Source organism: Oryctolagus cuniculus, chromosome 18, assembly GCF_964237555.1.
Source record: "Oryctolagus cuniculus chromosome 18, mOryCun1.1, whole genome shotgun sequence".
NCBI lineage: Eukaryota > Metazoa > Chordata > Mammalia > Lagomorpha > Leporidae > Oryctolagus > Oryctolagus cuniculus.
In genome coordinates, this window is record NC_091449.1 from 4,224,847 (window position 1) to 4,250,165 (window position 25,319).

The following is a 25,319-nucleotide window of genomic DNA, read 5'->3' on the forward strand; positions in this document are numbered from 1 at the left end:
ATGATGTATTGTTACAATTATTCCACTTTTTCATTGTTAATCTCTTATGGTGGCTGATTTACAAACTTAACTTCATCACGGATTTGTGTGTGTAGAAAAACCCACAGCAGATACAGGGTTCCGTTCTCCACACTGTTCCAAGCATCTACAGGGGGTTCTTAGAGTGCACCCCCTGTGGGTAAGGGGCGGTGACTGTAAGAACATTCACCAGGGCTGGCGCTGTGGCATAGTGGGTAAAGCCACCGCTTTCAATGCCAGCATCCCACGTGGGCGCCGGTTCAAGTTCCGGCTGCTCCACTTCCAATCCAGCTCTCTGCTATGGCCTGGGAGAGCAGCAGCAGATGGCCCAAGTCCTTGGACCCCTGCACCCACATGGGAGACCTGGAAGAGGCTCCTGGCTCCTGGCTTTGGATCTGTGCTGCTCCAGCTGTTGTGGCCATCTGGGGAGTGAACCAGAAGATGGAAGACCTCTCTCTCTCTCTGCTTCTCCTTCTCTCTCTGTGTAACTTTGCCTTTCAAATAAATAAATCAATGTAAAAAAATTCACCATCCACCAACAAGACTTGGAACAATGAGAAGGCAGAGCAGGGGTCCAGGGCTTCTGGAGGGGGCAGAGGTCAGCCCAGGACAGCAGAGTGGCAGGTGCAGAGTGGGGGCTGCGGCAGGTGAGCTCAGAGAAGAGCGAGCGGGGGCCATGGTCCCACCCCTGAGCGGGCTGGCAGGCGGCATGCATGACCCCTGCTGAGCACGCCACACTGGGGACCATCTTCCTCCTGCCGGACAGCTGAGCTGCTTCTCCTGTTAGCCTTCAATGCCCCCGCCCTCTCAGGCCAGGGTCCCTCCTCCTGCTCCAGGCCTGCACCCACTGACCCCCAAACGCCTGCCCTAGCACCCTCCAAGGCTCCTCACACCCCCAGGGTGTGGTTTGGTGGCCCGAGTTGTGCAGTACACAACCTACACAGCTGTGCACAGCGGTCTGTGCTCATCTTCTGTTTTCCTGCTGAGTTCTGTGCTGCCTGTATCTGAACCCCACTCCCTGTAGGCTCTTTCCGGATGAGGTGGGGTCCCTGTTTCCTATCTGTCCTGGTACCCAGGGAGGGGCTGAAACCCGGGGGCCCCACTGGGCTCTACTTAGTAAAGTAGGCAGAGTGCCCTGCTGCAGGCTTGAGTGGGCTTCTCTCAAAGGCCTCGTAATCGCTGCCCAGCTCCGCTGGGGCATCAGGCACGGTGAGGGGAGCACAGCACGCAGCCTGGGCTGGGAGATGGCCCTGCAGTCGGGGGCAGCGGCAGTGATGGAAGGCCCCCCAGACGGCATCTGGAGGCAGGTAGGGGCACGCTCCCAGCATCCTGGTGCTAGAGGCCCCGGGTGTTGCCAAGCCTCCCACAACACACAGCTCCTCCTGCCCACCAGGAAAAAGAAAAAGTCACCCAGCCCCAATGGCAGAGGCACCAAGGCTGAGAAAGTTTTTTTTTTTTTAATAAAACTTTGTTTTAGAGCAGTTTAAGGTCACAGCAACACTGAGCGAAAGGAACAGAAATCCCCCACAGGTGCCCCCCCCCCGTGATCGGTGCCACCCCCACCCCCAAGGGGCACGGTTGTCGTAATCCATCAGTTTGCATGCACGCGACCGTCCCTGGGGCTCACACTTGGTCTCCAGTGGTCGGGGGGCTTGGCAGGTGTGTGGGGACAGCGGCCTCCGCACGCCGCCTGCCCATCCCCCGAGCCGTGGTCCAGGATCCCCGCCCGCGTCGGCTGGGTCTGCTGTTCACACTGGAGACTGAGGGGAAGGAGCTGGGCCCGGCTCGGGGAGGCAGCCGTGGGAGGGAAGTGGTGAGTGCCTGGGGGTAGGAGTGACCTGCAGAGGCTCTGTCCCGAGTCCCAGCTCAGGGGCTTGCACACAGCTCATGCCACAGTCAGGAGGCGACAGCTGGACTGGGCATATGGTGCCACTCACTGGGATGGACAGGAACCCGAGGCTGTGGTGCAGCGGCGGCCACCAGGACCTTGTCCTGAACCTGTTTGATCTGGTTTGATCCTGTTTGATCATTGTCTGAAGCCCAGCGGCACCCTGTGCCTCTGGCCTACTTAGGACCCCCCTCCGTGACCCAGCAATCCCGCCACCGAGTGTGTGTCTGGAGAAGTGGCAGCGCTGAAGTCAGAGGGACTCCTGTGCTCCGGGTCCCCCCCGACAGTCCCAGCGGCTGGGGCACAAGATGTGGGGCGCACACACTGTGGGGTGTTACTGAGCCGTGAAAAGGGATGGTAAATGACACGGCCAGGCACAGAAAGCCGTCGAAAAAGGCGCTCACGTGGAAGCGGCGCGAAGTGGTCGGCAGAGGCAGAGGCAGGGCGGCTGTGGCCGGGGCGGATGTTGGTCAACACATGTACCATCAGGTCAGAGGGAAGCAAATTCCAGAACCGGCAGACACAGATGCGGCAAACAGACAGTGGCTCCGGCTGACTTTGGCAGAACAAAGGGATCAATGGCGAGGCCTTGGGCAGCTCTCAGGGTCTCAGGAAAGGGCGAGAACCAAGCTCGAGCCCAGGAGGCACGGGAGGGGACCCAGAGCCGGATTCAGGCCATGGCGCAGCCCCTGGGCGCGAGCACTGCCCCCTACGTCTTGGCGGTGGTGTCTCTAGGAGGAAGAATCCACACTGGGAGGGGACGCTAAGGTCCAAGTGTGACGACACGGAATTATTGCAGAGGGCTTGCAAAGTGCAATCAAAAGATACATTTATTTTGACGCACAACAAATTTGAAATCCAGGCTGGCGCCGCGGCTCACTAGGCTAGTCCTCCGCCTTGCGGCACCGGCACACTGGGTTCTAGTCCCGGTCGGGGCGCCGGATTCTGTCCCGGTTGCCCCTCCTCCAGGCCAGCTCTCTGCTTTGGCCAGGGAGTGCAGTGGAGGATGGCCCAAGTGCTTGGGCCCTGCACCCCATGGGAGACCAGGAGAAGCACCTGGCTCCTGCCTTCGGATCAGCACGGTGTGCTGGCCACAGTGCGCCGGCCGCGGCAGCCATTGGAGGGTGAACCAACAGCAAAGGAAGACCTTTCTCTCTGTCTCTCTCTCTCTCACTGTCCACTCTGCCTGTCAAAAAAAAAATCCATGCCTAGTTTTTTTCCTGATACTCGTTTGCTCTGAGCTTTCCGAAGCTCCCTGGTGTGACAGGTGGAACTCAGGACCTGTGCCAACCCCTGGCTCAAAGGACAAGGAGAGAAAGCACAGTGGCCTCCAGGGCAGGGGGCAGAGGACCCCTGCATCCTGTATCAGAGTCTCTGGGTTCGAGTCCCAGCTCCAGTGCCCACCTAGCTTCCTGCTGATGCACACCCTTGGAGGCGGCAGTGACAGTTCAAGTACGAGGGTCCCTGCCAGCCGCGTGGGAGACCCTGATGGAGTTCCCAGCTCCTGGTTTTGTCCTGGCGCAGCCCCAGCTGTTGTGGACATCTGGGGGAGTGACCCAGTGGATGGAAGACCTCTGCCTGTCTGTTGCTCTACTTTTCAGACTTTATATATAAAGAGTTCGAACGTGGAGAGCTGAAAACGCCGCCACCGTCTGCTCTGCCACTGTGCCTCGCCGCCAAGGTGACTCTTTAAATAAAACCTCTCTTCCCACACACTTTTTGCCAGGTACCCATAGATTTTTTTGGAACTAAAAGGGACTGAAAATCCCGGGGGAGGAGATTGCCATTGGCTGAGTTTTTCTGCAGCGTTCTCTTATGGAGAACTTGAAACATACGGACCGGAAGCAATCCTACAGGGAACGCGCGCTACCCACGTTCTGCCATTCACGTCTTCAACTGTATGGAGCTGGAAGGGAGAGAGAAGGAGAGCTTTTCCACCTGCTGGTTCACTCTCCAAATGCCCCAAACATCCGGGGCTGGGCCAGGCGGGAGCTCCGAGTCCTCACGGGGCGGCAGGGACCGCCACCTGCCGCCTCCCAGGGAGCTCATCAGCAGGAAGCTGGATGGGACTGGAGCTGGGGCCTGAGGCAGGCACTCTGACAGAGGGGGCGGTGTCCCAGGCCGTGTCTCACTCACTGCGCCAAATGCCCGCCTGCTCGGCGCTGCGCTGCCTACCCGCGCAGCCACGTGTGGCGTGCTGGGTGCATCTCCAGGTCAGCCGGCGATGACGCCAGGCGGCTTCACCCTGCACACTTCCCCAGCTCCTTCAGTTCCTTTTCCTCTCGGCTACAGTTGCATGATAGGATGCACAAGCCCTCACCCCGCCGACCGACCGTCGGCTGTGTTCTCACCAGCGTGGACCCAAAGCCCCATCAGGACGCCGAGTATGGCCGTTTTCCCAGAGTTCCCGTGTGCTCCTTCCCAGGCGAACCCCTCCCGCCTGCCGCAGTGGGGTGTTCAGAGTGTCCTGGAAGCTCCTGCCCACAGAACGTGGACGCCCGGAAGGCAGCGGTCCCTCTCCGGCTCCTCGCACCAGCTTCCGTCACGCCGCGGGGCCGCCAAGGCTCTGTCCTTGTGACTGACACGCACAGTGGTAGCGTGGCTTGTTTACCCGTTCTGCGGGTGGACAGACGGACACCTGGGCCGCTCCCAGCTTGGGGCTCCCGGGGGCATTCCGTCCAGTCTCTGGCACGAGCGCCGTGTTTTTGTGTCTCGTGTGCTTCGGCTGGGACCTCAGCCGCAGTTCTCTGGATACCAAATCCCACCGTCAGTGGTGCTGGCTGCTCGTTTTGTTTTGGTTTTGTTTGTTTTTGCTTTTGTTCTAAGGAGACAAACCCACACGGCATAAAAGCATCTGCCATTTTCAGCGGGGTTTAGCACACACATGTCGTGCAACCCTTCCTCTGTCCACTTCCACGGCATGCTTGTCCCCTCAAGAGGAGACCATTGGCAGGTGCCGCGGCTCACTAGGCTAATCCTCCGTTTTGTGGCGCCGGCACACCGGGTTCTAGTCCCGGTCGGGGCGCCGGATTCTGTCCCGGTTGCCCTTCTTCCAGGCCAGCCCTCTGCTGTGGCCCGGGAAGGCAGTGGAGGATGGCCCAAGTGCTTGGGCACTGCACCCCATGGGAGACCAGGAGAAGCACCTGGCTCCTGCCTTCGGATAGGGGCGGCCGCAGCGCACTGGCTGCGGCGGCCATTGGAGGGTGAACCAAAGGCAAAGGAAGACCTTTCTCTTTGTCTCTCTCTCTCACTGTCCACTCTGCCTGTCAAAAAAAAAAAAAAAAAAAAAAAAAGAGGCCACACGCCCATCCAGCAGCCACTCCGTCTCCTGGCCGCTGGGTCCCCGGAAGGCACTGTGGACTTGCCTGCTCAGGATCTTTGTACACGGAGAGTCCCACGGCCTCTGTTGCTCAGCACGGGCTTCCGGTCTGTGGAGTCAAGAGGCTGCAGAGTCAGGCTGTGGGCGCCACTCCCCGCCCCCCGGCTCATCTTCCAGCGCTGTGACCTCAGCCCGGCCGTTCACCCGCGTGCACCTGCTTCCTCGCCCGCAGAACGGCACTGCTGCGTGTGACGGTCAGGTGCGTGAGTCCACGCCGAGCGCTGGTCACAGAGCCTGCCTCGTGGCAAGTGCCCGATCAGTGCTGCTCTCACAACGGAGGGAAGTGCTGGGGAGGCAGGCCCCGCCTCCAGTACTGCGCCGGCCGCGCAGCCCTGCCTCTGGGTCTCGGGCTTCCGGTCTGGAAAATGGAGACAGGGGTACGGCGGCGTCAGAACTGGTGGTCCCCTGCGGATGAGACGCTCGCCAGGTGCTCGGCACGGGGCGGGCGGGCTTTGGTAAGCAGTAGCCAGGCGGGAGTGATTCTCCCACTGCAGAGGGCGGAGCCGTGAGGTGCCCTGGAACTACAGGAGCCAGATAAACACAGGAGGCCCAGTCGGCTTCCTGTATCGGAGTTCAGCTCATCGGCCGATGATCTCATGAGTATAAGTACGTCCCACGCAACATCTGGGACATACTTGTATTCTACAGGATATTCGCTCTCTTTCACCTGAAATGGAGCTTTAACAGGGCCCTTGTGCTTCTGTTTGCTGAATCTGGTGACTCCGCTGAGGTCAGAGCAGGTTGAGTGGCGCCCTGATGACACTCACAGTCACTGGCTGAGCCGTGGGGCACAGTGAGGCTGTTCTACGGTGCGCCCTTGGGCCCTCAGATGCAAATCAAAACCACAGAGAGATGCCACTTCACATCCATTAGGACAGCTGTCATCGAAAACTGCAAGAAAAACAAGAAAACCCGGAACATCTACATCTCAGGCGTTGGAGAGGACGCTGAGGCGGGAGCACTGTGCCCTGTTGGTGGCAGGTGTGATAACCTGGAGAGCCCCTTGAAAGTTAAAAATAGCATCACCGCGTGGCCCAGCAAGCCCGCTCCTGGGTGTGCAGGCCGAGAACTGAGAGCAGAGACTGCGGGAGACATCTGTACACCTGCTATCCAATATCACTCGATCCAGAGTTCTCTCTGCCTTGGCCTCAAGTTAAAATGGCCCGGGTGAACCCAGCTCCGCGAGAGGGCTGCATGCCCTCCGAGCTCGCTCGCGGCAGCGCCATAGCCAAGTCTGCCCACACCCCACGTAAGGATGCTGCAGTCGGTGACGCACCTCCCACCTGGGCCCCACAGGGCTGCGAGGGAGCCGATTCTTACCCTACCCTTCCCACACCCAGATGTCTGCACACACAGACACGAGCCCTTGGGCGGCTACTGCGCACTCAGGACAGCAACCTGCTGGGCAGGTGTGTGGCCTGGGGGGACACTCCACGGTGTCCACACAAGGATCCATTTCTCGGAGCGCATCTCCGTCACCGAGCCACAGCACTGCGGGGTCTCCCGCCTCTGGAGATCAGAGGTCAAGTGCAAGGCTCCTCTGCATCCCCCCTCCCTGGCTGGCTTGCAGACAGCTGCTTCTCTGCTCCGTCTGTCCTGCCTGTGTGTGTGTCCTACTTGCAGAGGCCACCACCCCCACGGGTCGGGGTCCAGCCTGACGCCCTTCCTTTCCCTTCACCAGCTCCAGACACAGTTGCATATGAGAGGCTGTGGGCTGGTGCTCAGTGTGTGGATTAGGGCGTCACATTTCCACCCACTGCATCCTCGTAGCTAACGTGCGTGACGGCTTCCCCCCGTGGCCTGTCATCCGCAGCAGGGCTCCTGGTGACAAAAGCAGCAGCCTTGGTTTGACGCTAAATAAGGAAGGCAGGGCGGGCAAAGCAAGGGGAGGGGGCTTCCTCAGGGCCGCCACGAGACAGGACCTTCCGGCTGCACGTCCAGCCCCTACAGCGCCGTCTCCATCCTCCCAGAGCTGCAGAGCAGATGCGTCCCCCTGCGCTGGAAACAACCCCCGGGTCACATGTCGATGCCCTGGGGGGGGGGGGCTAGGAGAGGTCCTGAGGGCGGGGCCCGATGGTGGCGGTGTGAGAAGAGCCCCCCGCAAGTGCACCTGCTCCGTCTCATCGGGGACGCGCTCCGCCACATGGGGGCGCAGCAGTGAGGCCCTCACGGTGCTCCCGGGCTTTCCCAGTCCCTAAAACCCTGGACCAAGAAGTTTCTGACTCTGTGTGGTGCTCAGTCATAGCAACGGAAAACAGACTAGCACGTGGCGGGGGTGGGGGAGCCCTTGGCTCAGGCGTCCACCAGGAGAAGGGGACAGCTGTGCACTGGCCAACGCATGGACTTCCGGACAGGCTGGCCTGCTGGCCCCTGGCAGTGGGACAGCCAGGAAGTGCCTTCCTTTTTAAACTCTTCCATCACTGAACGCAATTTCAGATTGCCTTTGAAAGTAAGACTTCACATTCCGGGGTGGCTTTACGTGGACAGAAGGGCTGCGAGGGGTGCCGGGAGCTTCTGTCCTGAGCTCACGGCTCCGTCCCGGGCCCCGTCACTGATGTCAGCTGTGGGGACGTCTCCTCGCGCTCCTCTTGGTGGGGACGGCTTCTGAGACTCTTTGTCTCTGGTGACCGTGATGGGGTTGAGGGCTTCCGGTCAGGCGGCTGGGAGAGTTTGCCCGATGCTTTCTCCCCACCCCGAGGGGCCAGCCTGGCCTCCGCCCTGCCCCAGGTGTGTGTCTCAGTCTCTCAGCTTCACGTTGTCCCCCTGCTGGGCTGTGCCCTTTGGGAGGGAGTCGCTGCCCGGGACGCACTCAAGGACCGGAGTCCGCTAAGCTATTTGCCCATTCCCCCCATGGGCTACTTTCTTCACTCAGTTATTATATCACTATTATTTTTTAAGAAAGATGTGTTTGTGAGTCAGAGTTACAGGGAGAGGGGGAGACATCCACGCTCTCCAGATGGCCACAGCGGCCGGAGCTGGGCCAGGCTGGAGCCAGGAGCCAGGAGCTTCTTCCAGGTCTCCCACGTGGGTGCAGGGCCCAAGCACTTGGGCCATCTACTGCTGCTGCTTTCCTAGGCCATTAGCCGGGAGCTGAATCAGAAGTGGAGCAGCTGGGACTTGAACTGGTGCCCGTATAGGATGCCAGCACTGCAGGTGGTGACTTTACCCGCTACGCCACAGCGCTGCCCCCTTTGTCATTATTGGCTCCTAGATGTGTGTTTTTCATACTTGGGTTATAGTTCAATCGCCCTGCCCTATTCTCTTCATTTTATCCCCCAAATTAAACAGCACATTTAAAAAATCGAGAGTATTACAGTGAATATCTAGATCCCTACCACCTGGAGTCTGTCAGCATTTTGCTTTGTTGGGGGCCGGCACGGTGGTGCAGCGGGAAAAGCCACCGCCGGTGACCCTGGCATCTCATTATGGGCGCTGGTTCCAGTCCCGGCTGCTCCACCTCTGATCCAGCTCCCTGCTAGTGCGCCTGGGAAGGCATCGGAGGACGGTCCAAGTGCCAGGGCCCCTGCAGCCAAGTGGGAGGTGCGGATGGAGCTCCAGGCTCCTGGCTTCCGCCTGGCCCAGCCCCAGCCGTTGCAGCCATTAGGGGAGTGAACCCATGAAGAGGATCTGTTTCTCTGTCACTCCCTGTCACTCTGCCTTTGAAATACGTCAATCAATCAATCTTTAAACAATACTTTCCTGTGCATCACATTTCTATCTGCCATCCATTCTTTTTTTTTTTTTTTTTTTTTTTTTTTAGAAACTGCAGACAACAGCGCATCCTCCCGTGTACCGAAGCCCGCACTTCGTCAGCACGTGAGGAAAATTCGCACGCGGTGGAGCACACAAATCTCAGGTGAGCCACAGATGCAGACTGGCGCAGCCCAACCCTCACTGAGACACGAAGCAGCGCTCACCTTCGAGAGCCCCCGCAGCCCCTGGCCGGGCAGCCCTGCCCCCGCCCTCCCGGGGGACACCGCTGCTCTGGTCACGTCCAGCACCACGCGTTAGTTCTGTGGGTGCTGGAGCAGCCCCTGCATGCGGTGCGCAGCAGGTGCTTCCTGCAGTCTGGCTGCTTTGGCTCGGCACAGTACTCTGGAGCCCCGTGCCATCCACGTGCGGGATGCTGCCCCCTGTGTGGACGCACACGGGCTCACAGGCCTTCCGCCACGGGCATGTGCAGGCTGCTTCCAGCCCGGGATTCATGATGCAAATTGGCCCACACACGTATGGAGGCGAAATGGCCCTGTGACAGGCCATTTGCGAGCTGAAGAGCCGGCAGTGTGGTGTGGAGCCCGAGACCCAGGAGCTGTGGTGTCGGGGGGCAGGGAAGGATGGGGACCCAGCTCCAGAAGAGAGAGAGAGTCCCCTCCTCTGCCCGGCCAGGCCCTCAGCAGGTCGGACGACGGCCCTGCTCCGGGGAGCGCGGTTGTCTTCGCTCAGGGGCGGAATCGGAGGCCGAGCTGTTCCAGAAACATCTTCACAGAGACACAGCTGAGACGGCGTCTCTACCCGGCGTCCCGTAGGCCTAACGGACGCACTTAACCAGGACAGCAGCCCCCGAAGCCGGCTTCTTACTGTGCTTCCTCTTTCCGCCACCAGCCAGAAGCTCCACGAGACCAGGGGTGTTCATCCGTCCAGCTCCCAGCTGGCTTTGCAGGGCCTGGGCCGCCCCTGGCGGGCGGCAGGTGTCCCTGAGTCCTGCAGAATGAGGGAGTGAGTGCAGGAGTTGGCGTTTTGAATCCAGAGGCCAGGGATCGGTTAACACAGGTGCTCAACATTTAGTAGATGATGGGGGCGGGGAGAGAGAGAGACTGCTCTCTGGATGAGTGGGACCTGGCGGTGGGGCTCCATCTCTGCTCCTCCTGAACATGTTCTTATTTCCTGGTGAGCGCGCTCACCCACCCTGTCCTCCCCTGTCAGGGAGCTGGGCCCCTGCGCTGATAGCAAAGTCAGCAGGGTCAGCTGCTGGCCATCACGCACTTGCAGTGTGAACCCCTTCCACGTGCCCCTCGGTCGTCACAGTCGGTCTGTGGACGCAGCTGAGGTGGCCCGGGCACGGAGACCGAGGCGTGGAGGGGCGAGGACCGAGGATTCGCGGCGGCAGGTGCTGGCGAGGCCGGCTGTGGGGGCCCGGCCTGCTGTGAGCATCCTGCCGCCTCTCGCCTGCCCCGCCCACTCCGGGGACGCCTCTCGCCTGCCCCGCCCACTCCGGGGACGTCAGCGGCCTCGGTGGGAGGCTTCCCCAGACTGTAAGGTGTGGGACAAGCAAGGCAGCGAATCAGCGGATCAGGCCGCGGGGTTCTCATTTACCGAGGGCTAACGGTGGGCTGGGCGCGGGCCCCTTGTGACCACACTGAGTCCCTCAGCTAAGCCCTGCCCTTGCCTTCCGCCAGGAGAGGCTGGTCAGGTGGCCTCCCTGGAGGAGGTGGCGCGGCCCCTCGCCCTGGTTCCCTCGCACCTCTGGCTGCTCCTTCTCAGCCTCGCTGGGCTCCCTCCCTCCTTGGCTTGCTACGGCAGCTCAGTGCCTGGGGGCAGAGCTTCGAACAGCCAGCGTCAGCCCACAAGGCAGGCTTTATTTGGCCCACACAGTACTATTTTTTTGTATTTGAATTAGTTTTAACATTTAAGAGCTGAGGGGTTCTGCTTTTAAAAATACCCAGATTTCTGTCTTCGGGAAATTTGGAACAGCTGGTGAGGCTGGGTGCCTCTTCCCACGTGGCGAGTCTTGACTCATACCAAGGAGCAGCGACCACCTGTGCCAAGCCGGCGGCCTCGAAAGGTGCCGGGACCTGCGCAGTGCGCGCCAGCGCTGCTCTCTAGAGGGGCTTGTCTCCTGGGACCCAAACCACCCGGGCGACAGGCAGAGTGCGGGACATGGGAGCCAGGGGCAAGTGGAGAGAGGCTCAGGGCGTTCCGGTGTTTCCCGAGGGGAATGCAGGGGGCGTGTGCGTGTGTGCGGTCAGGGTGTCCAGTCCCTCCCGGGGGGGGGGGGGTCATGGGTTCTGGTGAGAGTCCACGTGGGCAGTGGCTGGGAGCGGTGACTGGCAAGGGGCAAGGGTCCGTCTACACCGAAGAAGTTCCCGAGCCGGTTTGGAGGGGCCTCGCACAGGAGGTAGGGGTCCTCACGCGGACGTGCTGAGCCTGACTCCAGGGTGAGTGTTTAAAGCTCTGTCCACACAGGGCTGTAGAAGCTGTGTCCTAGCAGGATTTTTTTTTTAAATCTGAAGGCGGCTTTTCCCCCGTGGAGGCTTCCCTCCCAGCCAAGAGCAGATCCCACACAGCAGCGGGCACTCAGCTTCTTCGTAAAGGTGCAGGGGTCCTTGTGCTGGAGGGCGGGGCAGCAGGACCGGGCCTTGGTTGGACACCTGAGCCGGCAGCAGGTGGCCGCCGCCGGGGAGGGGGTGGAGCGCCCGCAGTGCCCGCCGCGGCCGCCAGGGGCAGCACCGTCCCCGCCCGGCGCGCGCCTCCCCCCAATCTCCGCCCCCCGCCCCCTCCCTCCCCCCGCGCCCGCTCCCCAGAGCCCCGCCAGACCCCGCTCCGCCCGCGCCCCGCTCGGCTCCGGAGGCTCCGCAGCCCCGGTGTCCGCCCCGCTGCCCCCGCCCCGGGGGCCATGGGGGCGCCCCCGGGTTACCGGCCCTCGGCTTGGGTGCATCTCCTCCACCAGCTGCCCCGCGCCGACTTCCAGCTCCGCCCGGTGCCCAGCGGCTTTGCGCCCCAAGAGCAGGGATACCAGCAGGTGGGGCTGGGCTGGGGTCCTGGGGCCCGGGGCCGGGCCCGGAGCGGCCCAGGCGGGGGCGGGGGACTGGGTCGCAGACTCCTGGGTTCTCCCGGGCTGGGGGCTGGGCCAGGACTTTGGGGTATCCGAGGGAGGAGGAGTGCAGGGCACCCATACGTGAGACAAGCACAGGGGCACCAGGCGAGGGCTGGGGGCCTCGGTCCCCGAGTTCCTGAGCAGAGGTGTCTCTGAGGGCTGCCTGGGGAGCCAGCCTCGGGGGTAGGTCCTTTGGGTGTCACAGAGGAGGACCCCGCCCCCATGGGATTGGAGCAGGTAGATATGTCCCAGTTAGGGTGGGACCCAGGAGGGAGGAGGAAGGCGGGGGTACCGGCCGAGGTGGGGGAGGGTGGGGGATTAGGGCCAGGACAGGCAGTGAAGCAGGTTGGAGCCGGTCGCTCCCAGCTGTCCCAGGACGGAGGGGTGGTCAGGGGGCTGTGGGGGAGGGACGATGGACTTGGGTCCTGGAGGGTGGGAGGGCACCTTACAGAGGCCCAGGCCCCTGGGGAAGGAGCCCAGCCGCCCTGGGGGAAAGAGCTGTCCCCTGACCCAGTTTAATTCAAGACCTTGACTTTCAGATTAATGAGGAGAAGGGCTTGGCTGGACCAGGTGTGTGTGTGTAGGGAGTCCTGCTGGGCCCAGGATGGGCTCTGAGCCCTGGCTGTGGGGGCCTGAGCCCCTCCCGTCTGTCGGGTGTTGCTCCCTGGGAAAGGGGGCTGGGAATTGGAGAGCGCAGAAGGAGTGGGGGGTCCCGGGAACCGCGGCGGGGGAGGGGACGTGCGCTGTATCCTGAGCTATTTGGGTCATGGCTGGCACAGCCCTGAGCTCCTCCTGCATCCTCCACCCGCCCCCTCTCCCCACCGAGCGGGGACGGCCATCCCCTCGCCCACAGCCGCCCGTTACACAATCACAACCTCCAAGGCCGCTCCCCCAGCTCCCGGCCACACAGGGGTCCTGCGGCTCCTGGCGCCGCCTAGGGCACCCGGGGAGGTTCACTCTGCCCCCACTGTCAGGGTCACCGCCGGGGACAAGCGCACTCACACAGTCACACCGTCCCATACCAGGGGCACAGCTGGAGACACAGACACAGGCTCCACACTCGCAGTACACGTACACGGAGTCGGCTGCACTCGGCACACGCGCCCCACGCCGCACGCTCACACACACACACACACACACACACACACACACACACACGTGCATGGCCCCAGACACCGCTGGGGTGATGCAACCATGCTCGGAACACAGGTGCACTCACCTGCAGGCACAGGTGTGCCCTCGACACTCAGGTGTATCCAGATCTCGTGGCAGACAGATTCAGAGAGAAAATACCAGACTCGTGCCAGACACGCACGCGCGTGCACACACACACACTGCGAGGAGAGGTGAGCTCCTGATCCGGAGGTTGCCCTGCGTCCTGTGCAGCTCGGGGCAAACCCCGGCCCTCTCTGGGCCTGTAGGGGGGTGGGGTTGTGCAGGTGGGGGGCAGAACCCTGACCTGCAGAGAGCCCTGCTCTGGGGCGAGGCGGTTCCAATGCACAGGCCCCCTCCAGCCTCCCCCCCCCACCCCGCTCCCTGCTCTCCTCTCCATCTCTGACTTGAACCCTTTTGGTCTCTGTCTTTTTCCGTCTCTGCACCACCTCTCTGCTTGTATCCTCCCCTGTCCCCCCCCATCTTCTCTCTCTCTCTCTCTCTCTCTCTCTCTCTCTCTCTCTTCACTCAGTCTCCATCTCTGATTCTTGCACACAGCCCCAGCCCCTGGGTGACAGACACACCCTGCAGTGGGAGTGGGGAGGACAGGGAGGAGGGATGAGGAGGTGCCTTCCCCGCCCGCCGTGCACACGGCACCAGGTCTGGGGAGAGGCTCCCGGCCGCCAGGATGGGGAAAGCCAGGCCCAGAGACGGGCGGCCCCCGCTGACGGCCACACAGCCTTCGCAGGGCAGAGCAGGGCTGGAGCCCGAGTGCTCCCCCCTGCCCCAAGTCGGGAGCTCCCTCCAGCAACTCGGCACTAAATCCTGGAGCCCCGCTGCCAGCCAGGGAGAGGCTTGGCCCCAGTCTGGCCAGGCTGCCTCCCATCTCCACAGTGACACCCACCCTGGATCCGGGACTCGGGCCGTGCACGCGCCTCATGCCCCGCCCCGCCCTTCCCTAGGCCCTGTTGCTGGTGGCGGCCTTAGCAGGCCTGGGCTTGGGCCTGAGCCTCATCTTCATCGCTGTCTACCTCATCCGCTTCTGCTGCTGCCGGCCCCCAGAGCCGCCCGGGGCTAAGAGCCCCCCGCCCGGGGGAGGCTGTGTGACCTGGAGCTGCATCACCGCGCTTCTTGTCGGCTGGTAATGTGGTCCCCCGGTGGGTGGGATGTGGGGACAGGGCGCCCCCAGCCCTCCCAGCCTCCCAGCGCTGGCCTGGAGCTGAACCAGTCCTGTCTCAGTTGTCCCCATTTGATGGAAGAACAAACTAAGGCTGCAGAGGGAAGGGATGTTCCCAGGGCAGCCAGCCTGGGGGGAGGAGTCAGACTGTCTGGTTTCAGCGGCTCTGCCCCTGAACAGCTGTGCAGCCTGGGGGAGCCGTGGGAATCTCCGTGGGCCTCAGTTTCCACATCTGTGAAATGGGCCTTCTGGCACCACCCATCTGCAGTCACGGCGAAAGCAAGTGAGGCACAGTGCGTGACTCACGGCCGTCCTCATTAAGTGTGGCCTCGTGCCGCCACTCACGCATCCACTCAGCTGCTCACACGACAGCGATGTGTGTTTCCTGTGCGCCAGATCCTGAGCCAGTCAGACAAGGGACCCCTCGTGCAGCTTACGCCTGGTCAGAGAGACCCGGGCAAAGCTGAGCAGGGTGCTCCAGTCCAAGGGGTGCTGCCTAGGGTTGAGATAGGAGGGGTCGGGGAGCAGAGGAGGCAAAGTCTCCATCACACGGCGTGTGGATTCCGGCACTCGTGGTGGGGGGCTGCTTCTGTGAACTCCCAGGGGCCCTCCTGGCGGCAGCAGCCACAGGCTCTCTGGCCGCTGCCCTATGCTGCAGATTCGGGCACCGCTGGACCCCACAGGAGCCTGCACAGTGACTCCTGCAGCCGCAGCCGAGTGGCCAGCAGCCCCCCAGGCAGCCACTGTTTGTTTGGGGGGTGAGCGGGGGGCTGGGTGCCCTCTCTCCGCGATGCCACCTCATTAGGCCGTCCAGAGTGGTGGTGGATGGGGCGGTGGACAAAGGCCCAGTGGGGGAGTGACACAGCCCAGTCCCCACAGCCCGGGAACAAGAGGAGCTTTGTGGGGCTCTGAACAATGGGGTGGGGGCACTGGGCGTCCGACCCGAAGGATGGGGTGGGGGCCTGTGCAGCCCTGAGGCTGGGAACTGTGAGGGCGTCCAGCTCTCGCCCCCTCCACCGCAGGACACGGACGGGGCGTAGGGGGGTGTTCAGGCCCACAATGGAGCTCTGTGTGTTGGCTGGGCAGCCCCCTCCCTGGCCCGTCCTCCACCCTCCCTCCCACATTCCCCGCTGGCAGAGCCAAGCCTGGGAGCCCCAGGCTCTGGTGCCCAGGAGCTGGTGGTGGCTGGGAGCCCCTGCACCAGGGGAGCACTGGGGCGGTGCGGCAGGGATCACCTGTGGCCCAGGGCCGCCCGGAGCAGGTGCGCAGAACGCCAGACAGAGCAGGTGCACAGGACGCCAGACGCTTGGCAAATGGGGGGTGGGGTGGGGTGTGGGAGGAAGGGGTCACAGCAGGGCATGACCTTTCCTCCCAGGGCTGGTCGGGATGGCCCCCACTCCAGGGAGGGCGAGTTAAATGGGGCTCCCTCCCTCCCCTCCCTCTGCCACCCACCCCGCCCACCATTAGCATCACAATGACGTCCCTGCAGCGGGGGAGTGAGGTCTTCCCTGTTGCCTTGGCAACTGGTGGGGGCCTGGCTGGAGCAGATCTTTTCCCACGGCGGCTGGCTGGCGGCGGCGGACTGGACCAATGTGGGGTGGGCAGGAGCTGGGGTGGGTGGACGAGGAGGTGGGGCGGGGGCCCCTCCTAGAGTCCTGGGACATGAGATTTTCCCTCCCTCCCTTTCAGCACCGGCATTGGCATCGGTTTCTATGGCAACAGCGAGACTAGCGATGGTGTATCCCAGCTCAGCTCCGCACTGCTGCATGCCAACCACACACTCAGCGCCATTGACCACCTGGTGAGGGGGCCAGGGCCGGGCCAGACTGCAGAAAGCGGGCAGCGGGTGGGGGCGGTGGGGGCTGTGCCCAGGGACAATGGGACCCAAACTCGGAGCCAGACCCCAGCCCTGAACTCTAGGGCCCCAGACACACTCAGACCCGCAGGCCTGGGACTGCTTCCCCACCCCTGCCCTGACCAAAGACGGAGGGGGCCCCCCAGGGCCTGCAGAACCCCCACTGGGCCTGGGTCTCTCACACACCTGGCCTGGCCTGGGACTTGAGGTTGTAAACGCAGACAGAGGGCAGACACCGGAGACCCCAGCTCCTGCCCTGCAGTCAGATACAGGGGCCCAGTGCAAGGCCGAGGGCCCGCCCAGCCTCAGGATCCCAGACCCTGATGGGGCGGAGACCTTGGGCATCGGAGCCCAAGTCCCAGACTTGGGACCCCAGACCCTCCCAAGGGCTAAGACCCCCGACGTAATCCCGGTCCTGGACACCTGATCACCTGTAGCTCCTGTTGGAGGCCACAGATCTCCACCAACCGGGCCCCAGGGTTCTGCCAGACCCCAGACCCAGTGACCGCTCGCCGCTCTCCCCCGAGGCTCCCCCGCCCCTGAGGATGGCCCCCACGGCTGAGCCCTGTCCTCCCCCAGGCATCGGAGATGGTGGAGAGGCTGGGCCAGGCGGTGAGCACAGAGCTGACCACCCTGGAGGAGGTGCTCGCCCAGCGCACGGAGCTGGTGGCCGCCGCCCGCGGGGCCCGGCGGCAGGCGGAGGCAGTGGCCCTGCAGCTGCAGGGGCTGGCCTTTTGGCAGGGCGTCCCCCTGAGTCCCCTGCAGGTGGCCGAAGACGTGTCCTTCGTGGAGGAGTACAGGTGAGCGGCAGCAGGGTTCTCTCTGACACTGGGCAGTGCTGGAGCCATTTTCGGTCCTCAGCTAGGGGGAGGGGTGTGGCCCCTCCCCCAGCAGGGTAGTCCATTACCACGTGTCACTGTGATGGGATCCCTCCTCCCGCCAGGCACCCACTCCTGGCTCACTCAGCCGTGTCTCATGGAGTGACCGCCCGTGTGGCACCTGCTGGTGGGGGAGACGGCACACGCACCCCGCGGCTTCTCACAGGCCCCTCCCACCCCGTGTTAGGGTTAGGGTTTCCCCACCTGTGAAATGGTTGCCGGGAGCCTGGGAGCCGGCCTCTGTGGAGCGCCTGGGTCAGCGGCGAGCGCAGGGCAGCCGGGGTGGGGACGGAGCCACCAGCAAGTGCAGGGGGCAGTCAGCAAAGGCGTCTGGGAGAGGGCTCGAGACAACCTGAACAGGGGGTGGGGCCCAGGCCAGGCGTGCACAGGCGTGCAGGAAGGCCATGCTTCCAGGAGAGGAAGGGGCAGCCGTGCCTCCCAGCGGCCCGCAGGACCGTGTCCTCATTGCTGGCTTGCTCTCGCTCCCGCAGCGCCCTGGGGACCCTGCCCACGGGGCTCGGGCTGACACAGGGCACACTGAGGCCTGGATTCCGTGCTCCTGGGGCCGGCAGATGGAGCTGAAGGAGGCCAAGCAGAGGGTGCACCGGAGGGCATCCGACCACGGGAGGCAGGCAGGGCCTGCGCTGCAGCCACACCCGGGTGGCTGAGGAGGATGGCAGGGTGGGACGGGCCCCTCATCCCAGGGAGGGCCTTCTGGAAGCACCGGGGTAAAAGGCCCCGGCGAACAAATGCGCTGTCTCAGGGTTGCAGGCGGGGCGCCTACCCGAGAGATGCTGGTAGTTGGGCGCTTGCTTGGTGCCAGGCCAGGGGCCGCGGCATCGTGGACGTTCTCCCTTTATCACGGGGAAGTGCTCGGTCATACCTGTGTTAAGATTTTTTTTATTTATTTGAAAGAGTTACAGGGAGAGGTGGAGATAGAGAGGCCCTCCATCCGCTGGTTCACTCCCCAAATGGCCGCAAGCCGATCCGAAGTCAGGAGCCAGGAGCCTCCTCCAGCTCTTCCACATGGGTACAGGGACCGAGTGCTTGGGACGGCCTCCGTTGATTTCTCAGGTGCATCAGCAGGTAGCTGGATCAGAAGTGGAGCAGCTGGGACTTGAACCTGAGCCCATTTGGGATGCTGCCACCACAGGCCAGGGCTTTAACCCACTGAGCCACAGCGCTAGCCCCTCATATCTGATTCTTTTAAAAAAAAAAAAAAAAGATTTATTTATGTATTTGAAAGTCAGAATTAGAGAGGGAGAGAGGGAGAGGTCTTTCATCTGCTGGTTCACTTTCCAGTTGGCCACAACAGCCGGAGCTGTGCAAATCCAAAGCCAGGAGCCAGGAGTATCTTCTGGGTCTCCCACGTGGGTGCAGGAGCCCAAGAACTTGGGCCATCTTCTACTGCTTTCCCAGGCCATAGCAGAGAGCGGGATTGGAAGTGGAGCAGCCGGGTCTCGAACCGGTGCCCAAATAGGATGCCATCGCTTCAGGCCAGGGCGTCAACCTGCTGCACCACAGCGCTGGCCCCTTGTATTTGATCCTTTTTTTTTTTTTTTTTTTTTTTTGGACTGGCCGAGTTAGAGAGAGAGAGAGAGAGAGAGAGAGAGAAAGGTCTTCCTTCCATTGGTTCACCCCTTAATGGCCGCCACAGCCGGCGCTGCGCTGATCCGAAGCCAGGAGCCAGGTGCTTCTCCTGGTGTCCCATGTGGGTACAAGGCCCAAGGACTTGGGCCATCCTCCACTGCCTTCCCGGGCCACAGCAGAGAGCTGGACTGGAAGAGACCAGACCGGGACAGAACTGGCGCCCCAACTGGGACTAGAACCCGGGGTGCCAGCGCCACAGGCGGAGGATTAGCCTAGTGAGCCGCGGCGCTGGGCTTGTGTTTGACTCTTAAATGACATCTTCAGTTCCCTTACTGGTGTCCAAGCAGACACTGGTGCGCCCGTGGGCCTGTCTCCCAAGCAGATTCCGCTGTTCGCCCCTCCCTGTAAGGAGGAGCAGACCCACAGGGCTGGTTGCTGGAGGGGCCGGGGCTGCGTCTGCCCCCACCTGGGTGAGGAGATGCTGGTGCGTGCCCCACAGGGAACTGCTCTGCTCTGCAGGGCTGGGTGGGCACGGCGGGGCCCAGAGAGGCTGGATCCCGTGCGTGGTCACAGGGCTCGTGTGGGCTCCATTCAGGTGTTTGGACACCAGTACCTGGACTCTAAACTGCCCCAGTGTCCCCGTGCATCCGTGTCACAGACGCGCTGGGCTGCAGCCCACAGACACTGGGCAGCAAGGATGTTTTATAGCCAGGCTGAGCTGGGTGCACGGGGGTGTGGCTGGTGTCCCCGGGTCTGGGCTGAGCTGGGTGCACGGGGGTGTGGCTGGTGTCCCCGGGTCTGGGCTGAGCTGGGTGCACGGGGGCATGGCTGGTGTCCCGGGTCTGGGCTGAGCTGGGTGCATGGGGACCAGCTGGTGTCCCGGGTCTGGGCTGAGCTGGGTGGATGGGGCCGGCTGGTGTCCCTGGGTCTGCACTGAGCTGGGTGCACGGGGGTGTGGCTGGTGTCCCAGGTCTGGGCTGAGCTGGGTGCACGGGGGTGTGGCTGGTGTCCCCGGGTCTGCACTGAGCTGGGTGCACGGGGGTGTGGCTGGTGTCCCCGGTCTGGGCTGTTAGGTGGACGGGGCCGGCTGGTGTCCCAGGTCTGGGCTGAGCTGGGTGCACGGGGGTGTGGCTGGTGTCCCCGGGTCTGGGCTGAGCTGGGTGGACGGGGCCGACTGGTGTCCCGGGTCTGGGCTGAGCTGGGTGCACGGGGGTGTGGCTGGTGTCCCGGGTCTGGGCTGAGCTGGGTGCATGGGGGTGTGGCTGGTGTCCCGGGTCTGGGCTGAGCTGGGCGGATGGGGCCGGCTGGTGTCCCTGGGTCTGGGCTGAGCTGGGTGGACGGGGGCCAGCTGGTGTCCCCAGGTCTGGGCTGAGCTGGGTACACGGGGCCAGCTGGTGTCCCCGGATCTCGGCTGAGCTGGGTGCATGGGGGTGTGGCTGGTGTCCCCGGGTCTGGGCTGAGCTGGGTGCATGGGGGTGTGGCTGGTGTCCCAGGTCTGGGCTGAGCTGGGTGCATGGGGGTGTGGCTGGTGTCCCAGGTCTGGGCTGAGCTGGGTAGATGGGGCCGACTGGTGTACCCCGGGTCTGGGCTGAGCTGGTGGACGGGGCCGGCTGGTGTCCAGAGTCCCGCTCTGGGGGCCGGGCCCTGAGGCCGGCTCTGCTGTCCTCCCCGCAGGTGGCTGGCCTACGTCCTGCTGCTGCTGCTGGAGCTGCTGGTCTGCCTCTTCACGCTGCTGGGCCTGGCGAAGCAGAGCAAGTGGCTGGTGGTCGTGTGCGTGGGGCAGCCCCCGCCGAGGGCAGTGGGCTCCGCGGTGGGAGGGACCCTCAGGGTCCTGGCCAGGCAGGGGGACAGGAGCAGGCGGCTCTGCAGGGTGAGGCCTGCAGGCCCCGAGAGGCTCCCTGCTCACCGTGACGCCTCCTGGCCCCTCCGGTCTGGGGTCAAGGCAGACCAGCCTGTCCCTGGAGGAGCGCTGTGTTCCGCTGGTCCCGCCGCCCGCGGCCCACTGAGGCAGAAGGGTTAGGTGTGGGCAGGGCCCCCAGGGTTCCTGTGCCACTGCTGACTCCACAGCTGCCCCAGCCCCGAACCGGCCAGGAGGCAGCCTTCAGCCCAGACACTGTAGTGGGGGCAGACTGGGTGCGGTGGGGGGGCTGGCTCCTGCTGGGCCCAGGAAAGTGAGCCCAGAGTGGGCAGTTACCCCCACTCCTAGCATCCCAGGAAGGCTGAGCTGGGGTCTGGCAGCCGCAGGCCCAGGGGACACTGCCCCTCCCCACCCCTCTAGGAAGGGACCAGATGTCATCTGCCCTCAGCAGCCCCCACCCCCGCCCCTAATGCTGATCCTGGCCCCAGAGGGTGAGGGGGGATTAACAACCCCAGGCCCCTCCCCCACCCCACAGGATGACGGTGATGAGTTTCCTGGTTCTTGTGCTGAGCTGGGGCTCCATGGGCCTGGAGGCGGCCACGGCCGTGGTGAGTGCCGGGCTCTGGGGGCCCAGCTCCTGGGTCGTGGGGCAGGTGGCTGCCAGTGCCTGGGGTTTAGAGAGGACGTGGAGGATATGACTACAGTGCTGAGGCTGGGGGCAGAGGCTCAGGGGCTACACCCGTGGGTCTGAGGAGGAGGTGGGGCCTTCACCCCTGGGTCTGGGGGAGGAGGGCTGAGGCTGGACTCCAGGGTCTGGGGGAGGAAGGGCTGGGCCTGGCCCCTGGGTCTGGGGGAGGAGGGGCTGGGCCTGGTCCCCCTGGGTCTGGGGGAGGAGGGTTTGAGGGAGGAGGGGCTGGGGCTGGACCCCCAGGGCTGGGGGAGGAAGGGGCTGGGGCTGGACCCCCTGGATCTGGGGGAGGAGGGGCTGGGCCTGGCCCCTCTGGGTCTGGGGGAGGAGGGGCTGGGGCAGGGACCCCTGGGTCTGGGGGAGGAGAGGCTGGGCCTGGCCCCCGGGTCTGGGGGAGGAGGGGCCGGGCAGCCAGGTGGGAACTGGGCACGTTGGTGTCTGAGCCCCACGTCCTGCTGCTTGCTCAGGGCCTCAGCGACTTCTGCTCCAACCCAGACACCTATGTGCTGAACCTGACCCAGGAGGAGACCGGGCTGAGCTCAGGTGATGCCCGAGCCCGCGGGGCTGTGGGTGCAGGCCTGGCTTGGTGGGGGGGGGCTCCGCTCTGTGCCTCCCTGGGTGGGCCTGGGCCTTGGAGGCAGCACTTCCGTCGGGGGGAGGGAGGGCACGTGGGGTCTCAGTGCCAGGCCCTGGGGACCCCAGGAGGGTCCTGCTCACGGCCTCCCCCTCTGCTCTGCTTCAGACATCCTGAACTATTACTTCCTCTGCAACCAGGCTGTCTCCAACCCCTTCCAACAGGTTAGGGCGGGGCAAGGGCGGGGCTTGAGGGGCCCCAGGCGTGGCCGCCGCAGGGAGGGGCCCGGGGCACCGATGGCCTGGCCACCCCCCCCCCCCCCCCCGTCTTTCTGCAGAGGCTGACCCTGTCCCAGCGAGCGCTGGCCAACATCCACGCGCAGCTGCAGGGCCTGGAGCGGGAAGCCGTGCCTCAGTTTCCTTCTGCGCAGGTCAGTGGCACGCCGGCTCCGCCCTGACCTGAGTGGGTAGTGGGCGGGGCCGGGTGAGCAGGTGGGACCGCTGCCTGTCCTGCAGACGCCCCTGTTGTCCCTGGAGGAGACGCTGAACGTGACAGAAGGGAACTTCCACCAGCTGGTGGCGCTGTTGCACTGCCGCGGCCTGCACAAGGTGACCCCCTCCCTACCCCACTGCCCCGGTACCCACCCACCCGTGTTATAGCTGTCGCCTATCTATTCTCTCCCTAGCTGCCACCTGCTGTCTGTCACCTACAGCCCCTCCCTGCAGCTCCTCAGCCCTCCCCCCCTCTCCCCGCCTCCCCTGCCCCTCCCTTCCCCCCTCTCTGGAGCAAGACCGCTTGGGCCCCAGGCCTGGCTCTGGCGGGTGCCTCAACTCCTGCGTGCCCGGTGCGCACTCCCAGAGCTGGAGTTCCAGGGCCGAGCAGGCAGGAGGGAGCTCGGGGAAACAGCTGTCTGTGCTGTGGGCTGGGCGGCGGCAGGCAGGGAACGCGCCTGGCTCGCGGTGTCCCGCCTCTACCTTCTATGCTGGTCGTCTCACCCTGCTGGGGCGGCTGAGTGAGGCCTGGGCCCCCGCATGCCCGCGGCTGCCCCGCGCTCACCTGCTCTGCCGTCTTCCGCCCGCACCCCTGACTCCCCCAGCTGTGGACTTGGGAGGAGAGCGGAAGGGGTGGAGTCCGGAGTCCAGGGCGGCACACAGGGGACAGGTCCTCATGGGGGCCGCAGGGCTCCCTCCCCGGCCCCCCTTCTGCTCCAGGAAAGCCCTCATCCATCTGCCCTGTCCCCGAGGGGACCTGCACCCCGTCCTCCGCCTTCTGCTCCCGGTCTGCCACCAGCAGCAAGCCGCTGCGGGACACCCGAAGCTCCGAGACGCCCAGCGTCCCCTGGTGGACGTGGCCGCTCGGCCCTGCACGGCTGCATGTGCACCGCAGCAGCCACAAATGGGCCGCGTTCGCACCGCGAATGAGCAGAGAAAGGCTGGGGGACACCCGTGAGGCCAGGGGAACGTCTCGGTGGTCCCAGCAGAGCCGGGACAGGAACGAGGGTCCCGAGACTGCCACGTGCGGCGGGGAGATGGACTGGAATCTGCTGCCAGCAAGGCGGGCTTCAGGGCCCCCTAGGGACGCGAGGGTGGCCCTGCTGTGTGACTCTGGGCCAGTGCTGCCCCGGGCCTGCAGCTGTCTGCTGTGGGAACGCACTCGCTGCTGCCTGGCGCCCTCCAGACAACTGCCGTCGCCTGACACCGGGGCCAGGCGGGAGCTCAGCCCCAGCCCTCACGGCCTGCGAAACCCATCTGGACTCAGACCACTGTTCTCCCCTGCTGACGTCACCGGGGGCCCTCTCCCCGCCCCCTCCGCCACGCCACAGCCTACAGCCCATGGTGCTTTGGAAATGCAATCCGATCAGCTTCCTCTGCTTAAAACCCTCGAGTCCCTCTGCCCGTGGATTAAGTCCACGGCCCCTTGCCCTGGCCTGCGAGGGCCTGTGTGGCCAGCCCTGGCCATGCCTGTCTCCAGCCTCGCGCCCACACAGCCCAGGGCCCCCTTCCAGAGGGCGCACATCTGCCCGCAGCCTCCGCCCGGCTCTCTAATCCTTGCTCACGCCGGCTCCTCATCACCGGGAGTGATCTCTGGGTCCCGCGGGGGCAGGCCTTTAGTTCCTGCCTGCGCCGTGACGTCCGGTGAATGGAGCCCACCGGACTCCGGGATGATGGCCGCGGCAGCGGGGGGGGGGGGTGCACGACGTGCTGAGTGGAACTGTCCTGTTACCCTGTGTTGCGTGGTTCTTGCCCCCACACCATGCTGGCCATGTGTGGTCGCAGGTGCAGGAAGGGGCAGCTGCTGGCACCCAAGCCAGGGCCACGTGGGACCCAGCAGAGGAGCCCCTGCTCGGGCTGCCCTGTGGCCACGGCAGCGCTGCGGGGCCGTCAGCACCAGGCCGGGGGTCGCTGGGTGGCTCTGGCTGGGGGAGGGGCCCAGCTGCCCTGGGCTGACCCCCCTCCCCCACCCCCAGGACTATGGCGCTGCCCTGCGGGGCCTGTGCGAGGACGCCCTGGAGGGCCTGCTCTTCCTGCTGCTCTGCTCCCTCCTGTCGGCGGGGGCCCTGGCCACCGCCCTGTGCAGCCTGCCCCGCGCCTGGGCCCTCTTCCCGCCCAGGTCAGGAGGGGAGAGCGGGCAGAGCCCCGGGGGAGGGGACCGGCGGGCAGCACCAGGGCACCACTGCTGGGGGGGAGGCGGCCTCCTGATGGGTCCCCCATCCTGCTTCTCTGCCACGCCCCGCATCGCACCCCAGTGACGACGCCGAGGACGCGGATGACGACGACCCTTTCAACCCTCAGGTAGGGGCCGGGGCGGGGCTGGGCCGGGGGAGGAGGGCAGGCCGGGTGTGGGCAGGCCCCGCCAGCCGCTCAGGCCCTGTCTCTGGGCAGGAGTCCAAGCGCTTTGTGCAGTGGCAGTCGTCCATCTGAGCCGCTCCTCCTGGCCGGCCGGAGCCTGCCCGCCCCCTCCGGTGAGCTCCCAGGAGCGGCCCAGCCCGCGGGCACAGTGCCAGGCCGGGTGGGTGCCACCGTCCCGGCCTCCAGCCGCCTCAGGCCCCCTCTGCCTCTCTCCGCAGCTCCTCCACTGGCTGCCGGAGGAAACCCCACTAACCTGGCCTGCGGGGCTCTGACCATGGACACCCACGCCGGGCTGCCCCCTTCCGTCCCTAGCCTGGGCTCACCGAGGGGGCCGGCCGGGGACCAGGGCTGGGGGACACGAAACCCCCGGCTCTGCCGCGTCCCAGCGGGCTGTGGCCCCAGATGTGAACTTGCGGTGCCAACGCGACAAGGGCTGGTTTGAAATAAACGGGAAGACTTTTATTTCACGAGCACCTGGGCCCTTCCTGCCCTCCCCCGCCCTGCTGCCGGCCTCACCTGGACCTCTCCACACATCTGCGGTCCTGTCCATGCCGGGCGCTGGACCGCAGCCACAGAGGGGTTTACGTGTTTATTTTTAG

At 64.4% G+C, this 25,319-nt stretch overlaps 1 protein-coding gene and 1 long non-coding RNA gene across 5 annotated transcripts; one reads left to right on the plus strand and one right to left on the minus strand.

The window, feature by feature from the left end:
- Positions 1–5,271: 5,271 nt before the first annotated feature.
- On the minus strand, positions 5,272–14,214 carry LOC138846413 (uncharacterized). The gene is made up of 2 exons (XR_011383887.1): positions 13,319–14,214; positions 5,272–9,986 (listed from the first exon to the last, which is right to left on the minus strand). It is a non-coding gene; the product is annotated as an uncharacterized lncRNA (long non-coding RNA).
- TTYH1 (tweety family member 1) lies at positions 11,790–25,182 on the plus strand. 4 transcript variants are annotated; one of them, XM_070061841.1, is made up of 14 exons: positions 11,791–12,024; positions 14,214–14,392; positions 16,118–16,229; positions 16,863–17,083; positions 20,426–20,521; positions 21,145–21,217; positions 21,765–21,840; positions 22,040–22,095; positions 22,209–22,301; positions 22,387–22,479; positions 24,339–24,481; positions 24,618–24,663; positions 24,754–24,833; positions 24,939–25,182. In XM_070061841.1, the coding sequence occupies exons 1-13, from the start codon at positions 11,899–11,901 to the stop codon at positions 24,790–24,792; spliced, it is 1,353 nt and encodes a 450-aa protein (XP_069917942.1). In that variant the 5' UTR covers positions 11,791–11,898; the 3' UTR covers positions 24,793–24,833; positions 24,939–25,182.
- Positions 25,183–25,319: the final 137 nt, after the last annotated feature.

Excerpts from the sequence above, each read along its gene's own strand:
- TTYH1 (XM_070061840.1), top strand. The coding sequence starts at position 11,899 with ATGGGGGCGCCCCCGGGTTACCGGCCCTCGGCTTGGGTGCATCTCCTC. Across the intron at positions 21,218-21,764 it reads TGGAGGCGGCCACGGCCGTG|GGCCTCAGCGACTTCTGCTC; the intron begins GTGAGTGCCGGG and ends CTGCTTGCTCAG. Across the intron at positions 21,841-22,039 it reads GGAGACCGGGCTGAGCTCAG|ACATCCTGAACTATTACTTC; the intron begins GTGATGCCCGAG and ends GCTCTGCTTCAG.